Consider the following 5,951-nt stretch of genomic DNA (forward strand, 5'->3'; position numbering starts at 1 on the left):
CTCAATTTCAAATTGTCTCAATAAAATCTTCCAACTTTAAGTTTTGTCTCAATTAAATCACTCTGTCGATTTCAATGATTAAAATTAGATCTGTTCAGCCGTCCTTTATGGGTTGGGTTTGGACATGTGTAGTTTATGTTTGGTCCGGCCTGATCCAGGTCCGTTCAAGCCCGCACATCAAATGGGTTGGATTTGGGATTTGCTTCAAAATCTCGAACCCAGCCCAACCCAGTCAGCCTTTATATTATATATTTTATTTTATTATTATTTTATTGAAAATGTATATTAGTTTAATTTTTAGTATATTAAAGTTTTTTAATTCAATACATATTCTTTTGAATTAGAAATATAATGTTAGTTAGTATTTTAATTCATGCGTACTGTTAGTCTTTTTTTTAGAGGTTAAAAGTTTGGGGGTGCAACACGAAGACTTCTCAAGAGGTCACTTATCTTAGTACTACTCTCGCCTAAACATGTTTCATTTTAGAGTTTTGATGGGATCAGGTGTATTATTGCTGATATGATCGCACTCACGTGTATTGTTAGTTATTATTTTTTAACTCATGTGTACTGTTAGATAGTATTAAAATACAAGGTTGGCCGTTAATGAAATATGAACAAATATATTATTATTATATATTAAATTATGATTAAAAAAGTGTATGTTTTATAAATATTATCCATATTTAATTAACTTTTTTACTTTTTAATTAATTGATTGTTATTTCTAAAACTAATCATAATTTATTTCTTTTTATTTTTTAATGTAAAATATATTAATTGATGGATTGGATCAGGCTGGGCCTAGGAATTAGTTCCATTAATTTGGTCCAACCCGGCCTGAGCCCGATGTGAATATATTATTAGATGAGTTAACTTGGACAAACTAATTACATGTCAAGTCCGGTTAGATCCGACCCGAGCCTAATCCGGTCCAACCTATGAATATGTCTAGTTAAAATGAATCAAAATAGTGACATGGATGATACGTCAACATGAGCCAACATCTCTGACCGAAACGAAACTTGACAGCCACATGTCGCTTATTTTTATGGAAAAAAAATGAAATTTTGTTTTTCTTTCATAAAAATAACCGACACGTGATAGTCAGATGACATATACGTGGATGTCATGTGTCGTTTTGGTCAGAGATCATAGTTGACTCATGCTGAAATGTCACTTATGTCATGATTCTTAGGGGTGCAAACGAGCCTGTCTAGTTCGGCTCGGTCAAAGCTCAATTAAAGTTCGGATCATTTGAGCTCGGATCGTTTTGGGATCAGCTCGAGCATTAATGAGACCGAGTCTGAGCTTCCTTGGGTTCGGCTCGGAAGCTCGTGAGCAGGCTCGAGAGTTTTTTTAATAATATTATATATATATATATTATTGTTTAATCTAAATATATTTTAATTTTGTAATTTTTTATTAGTTTTTTAATGAGTAACTTTGAACCACACATAAATGTTTGGTCCAAGACTCAATTTTAAACTATATGGTTATAGACTACATGTTAAATTCGAATTTGTTAGATTCTATATTTGTTTTATATTATTACTTTATTTAAATTTATTGTAGATCGTATGATATATTTGTTTTTTGGAGTTTAAATTTGGTATTCTTTCATTAGAATGTTGATTTTAGATAATAAAATGTTAATCATGTACCATTAAATATATTCAAATGTTTAAAAAAAATTCAAAATGAGCCGTTCTACCAACTTCGAGCTCGAGCTGAACTTACATCGAGCTCGAGCCGAGCTCTAGAATTCCCGGCTCGACGAGCTTTGAGCTCGAGCCGAGCCCGATCTCCACAATTCTTGAGCCGAGCCGAGCTGAGCCTACTCATATTCGGTTTCGGTTCGGCTCGTTTAATACTTTTTAATCACAGTGATCTAATTGAGATAAAAAAAATCAAAGTTAAGTAATTTTATTGAAACAAATTGAAATTGAGTTACCATTACGAAACATCCAGATTGACCAATAGTGCATTTAACCCGAATACCAAGATAAAAAGAAATCCAAATAAAGAAACATCCAACAGCATGTGGGTTTTAAGAACTACCTCCCCCGTTTTGAAAATCCTGTGGATGAATTTCCATTAAAAACGCGGTAAACCAAATCAAAACCATGGGCAGTTTTCCGTCTTACTCCAAAACCGGCAGCTCCTCTTTTCCCCCTTCTATATCTTCCATTCTCACCCGCACCATTCCCCATACCGAACACCTTCTTTTCCCCTTCTCTCCGTCTTTTTTCTCCCAAAACGACATCACTTCAAGCTTCTCTTCTGTTCATATATGGTACGCTATTCAGCTCTACCTACTCTCACTTTTTGCTGCTTCTGAGCAATCCCCATTTCTGGGTTTCGTTCTAATTTTTGAGGGGTGTTTCGTTTTAATCTGTACTCAAGTAAATTTCAAGCTTTTCTCCCCAAAAAAATTCGAATTTGGGGTTTCTAATTGGGGGTTTTTGATATAGGTTTGATGGAAAAAAATGGTTTAGCCGGTGGGATTTTTCCGGGCATGAATTCAGGAATGGTAGGACTTGAATTACCATTGCAACAACAACAGCAGCAGCAGCAACATCAGAATCAAAATCAAAATCAAAATCAAAATCAGAATCAGAATCAGAATCATCAAAACCCCCAAAATTCTCATAATTTTCATGATTCTGATCATCATCATCAGCCTCATCATCATCATAATCATCATCAACAACAACAAACAGTCAGAAATTCATACACATATCCGTCTTCTACAGCAAAATCAAAGCCTCAATCACCGGTTAGTGATGAAGATGAGCCTGGTTTCTATGGAGATGAGACTACTACAATAAGTGAAGGGAGAAGGAGAGCAGCAGCAGCAATGTCTCCTTGGCAGAGAATGAAATGGACTGATAATATGGTTAGGCTTTTAATCATGGCAGTTTTTTATATTGGGGATGAAGCTGGATCTGAACAAAATGATCCAACAGGGAAGAAAAAGTTTGGGAATTTATGTCAAAAGAAAGGGAAATGGAAATCTGTTTCTGCAGGTATGCTGGAAAAGGGGTTTCATGTATCTCCACAGCAATGTGAAGATAAATTCAATGATTTGAATAAGAGATACAAGAGGGTTAATGAAATTCTAGGTAAAGGAACTGCTTGTAAGGTAGTAGAGAATCAAAATCTGTTGGAATCAATGGATTTATCAAAGAAAATGAAGGAAGAAGTGAAGAAATTGTTGAATTCTAAGCACTTGTTCTTCAGAGAAATGTGTGCTTATCATAACAGTTGTGGTCATGCTGAATCTCAGAATCAACAGCCATCTCAAAACCCCCAATTCGAGGGACCGAAAACCGCGAAAAGGGTACTAATAGATGAAGAAGAGGAGGAAGAAGAAGAGGAAGAAAGCGAAGAAGATGGAGATGATCTTGATGAGGATGAAGATGAATACGATGGCGAAACCCTGACGCGAAAGAGGCAGAAAATAACAACAACGGCATCAACAACAGCAGTACCACCATCACAAGGGTTTTCATTGTCACAGCAATTGAATAATGAATTGATGGGTGTGATTCAAGATGGGGGAAAAAGTTCATGGGAGAAGAAGCAATGGATGAAGGTGAGATTGATGCAATTAGAAGAACAGCAAGTGAGTTATCAATTCCAGGCATTTGAGCTGGAGAAACAGAGGTTGAAATGGGTGAAATTTAGTAGCAAAAAAGAGAGGGATATGGAAAGATCAAAGCTTGAGAATGAGAGGAGGAGGCTTGAAAATGAAAGAATGGTACTTTTAATTAGACAGAAAGAACTTGAATTGGTTGATTTACAGAAAATTCATAATCAGCATCAGCAGCAGCAGCAGCAGTTTTCTTCAAATAAAAGAGGTGATCCATCTTCTGTAACAGGGTGAAATTGTAGGATCATCTATTTATAGGTTTCAATTTTGTGGTTTTTGTGAAAGTAGTTGATGGAAATGGGTAGTTTTGATTTTACAGTTATTGTTAAAATTTGGTAACAATTCTATAGCAACTTTTACCTTATTTTTCACAATATAGTTTTGAAACGGAAAGGAAAACGGACACGAAACGAATATGGAAAATGAAATGCACTGGCGGAGCTAGGATTTTAGAGTTGGATGGGCTAATTTTAGTGTTGCGGTTGAGCGTAAATTTTTAAAGTCCAGCCTATTATGGCTGGGCAAATTTTTTGTAGCATTCAACGCGTTAAAACATTGTCGTTTGTTAAAACATTAAAAGTGTCCAACGTGAAAAGATTAAATATATTTAATTTTCTACTAGTTTAATGCTAGTGTTTAAAAAATTATAACATTTTTATGTTTAGTTTTAAAAAAAATTATATTTTTCATAAATTAAAATTTAAATTAAAAATTGATAACTTGCTGGATCCGATTTGATGATCTCCGCCGTAGTTACCTGCAAAACAGAACCGGAGGCAGGATCTCCGGGAAAACTCTCCGACGATCAAGTCAGTTTTTGTAGGAGGGTTGGTAAATTGACAATAGTATTGTGGGAAAAATGTGAATGTACCTTTCCCCCTTTGGCCTTAGGGCTTTTTATAAGTGTTCTTAAGTAACCGCCGAGGGCGGTTACCCCTTCCAGGCCATGTTCCGAGGGCGGTTACTCCTTTTTAGGTCATGCCCCCTCTCGTGGCTTTCGTGGCAACAAACGTGGTATCGTTTGTCCTGAGTGGGAGTTTTAGTGATCCATTTAGGAATTCGGGGCGGTTACTCACTTCACCCGCTTCCTCTATTCGGGTCTCATCCCATCTTAGACCATGGATCTAAGTATGGGCTGGGTCCGTGTAATGAATTCGGCCCGGTTTGGCTTCGCGGGTCATCACATGCCTCCCCCTTAGTTTGGCAAGAGCCCTTTAGGGTCTTTTTTATAGGAGACTCTTCGTTTTTGTCTGGATTTTCAAAATTCAAAAATTGTGACTTTCCCTTTCCCGTCATTTCTTTTCCGGCATCCACCTTTTGCGTCGTTTCTCTTCCGGCATCAACCTTTTTGCGTCCGTTCTTCTCTGTGTCGTCTTTCATATGTAAGTGTTCCTTTCCAGAATTTGTACCTCGCTCGATTCTTTGCTTCTGTTCATTTTCCTTCATCAATATGTCGAACCCTGACCTCGACTTCGCACCATTCGACGAAAATTACGTCCGCGAGGTCTCCCATGAGGTCGAGGAGATGGTTGATGAAGCTTCAACCAGCTCTCCTGGGTCTGATTCTCATCCCGCCGACTTCCTCCACCTGGCGAATACAACCGATGAGGGCCTAGGTTTTGACCCTAAAAAGTTGATTCCGCCACCTGTCCCAACCCCCCGTTTATTACCGAAGAAGGACAGGTCGGGAAGTCTAGTTTGTCAAGAGACAATTGACGATTTGCGGGAGCAGTATCCTTGGCTCCAAGGCCTCGAAACCCTTATTCCCGGGGAGGATAAAGGACCGGGCGACTACCCAAAGGGGTATTTCACCATTTTCGTCGCCCAGATCATCTGCGGCTTCACGTATCCGCTGGCGGATGAGGTTGCCTCCGTCCTTGGCGGTTACGGAATCGCACCCGGTCAGTTGCATCCCAATGGATGGGCTGATTTAACTCTGGACAAATTTCTGGCGGATTGTCTGGAGGTTCCCTTCTCGCTCAAAATTTTCTCCAAGCTTCATCATTTCAAAAGTTCGGCGGGGTATTTTACTTTCATCCGTCAGAGCGGTTACTATGGTTTTGACGAGAAGCTGAACAAAATCCGCGAGTGGGACCGATCTTATTTCTTCATCAAGTTTCACGAAGGGAATCCGAACTTCCCTCGCCATTGGGGCCGACCAAATGTAAAGAGTTTGAACTTCGGTTATCCCAGCGAGGAAGAATCCGCTGTGATCAAGTTTTTGAAGGGTACTCCTCCCTTTGTATGGACATATGATCAGGCTTTCCACATGCTAAGGAGCCGAGTGGCGATTGCC

General features: G+C 38.5%; 1 protein-coding gene and 1 pseudogene across 1 annotated transcript; one reads left to right on the forward strand and one right to left on the reverse strand.

The window, feature by feature from the left end:
- Positions 1-413: 413 nt before the first annotated feature.
- LOC136210266 (5S ribosomal RNA) lies at positions 414-532 on the reverse strand (annotated as a pseudogene).
- Positions 533-2,120: 1,588 nt separating this feature from the next.
- LOC136208352 (stress response protein NST1-like) lies at positions 2,121-4,074 on the forward strand. The gene is made up of 2 exons (XM_065999191.1): positions 2,121-2,296; positions 2,475-4,074. Exon 2 carries the CDS (start codon positions 2,480-2,482, stop codon positions 3,887-3,889), a length of 1,410 nt encoding a protein of 469 aa, XP_065855263.1. The 5' UTR covers positions 2,121-2,296; positions 2,475-2,479; the 3' UTR covers positions 3,890-4,074.
- Positions 4,075-5,951: the final 1,877 nt, after the last annotated feature.

The sequence above is a fragment of the Euphorbia lathyris genome, chromosome 10 (assembly GCF_963576675.1).
Source record: "Euphorbia lathyris chromosome 10, ddEupLath1.1, whole genome shotgun sequence".
Taxonomy (NCBI): domain Eukaryota; kingdom Viridiplantae; phylum Streptophyta; class Magnoliopsida; order Malpighiales; family Euphorbiaceae; genus Euphorbia; species Euphorbia lathyris.

Excerpts from the sequence above, each read along its gene's own strand:
- LOC136208352 (XM_065999191.1), top strand. The coding sequence starts at position 2,480 with ATGGAAAAAAATGGTTTAGCCGGTGGGATTTTTCCGGGCATGAATTCA.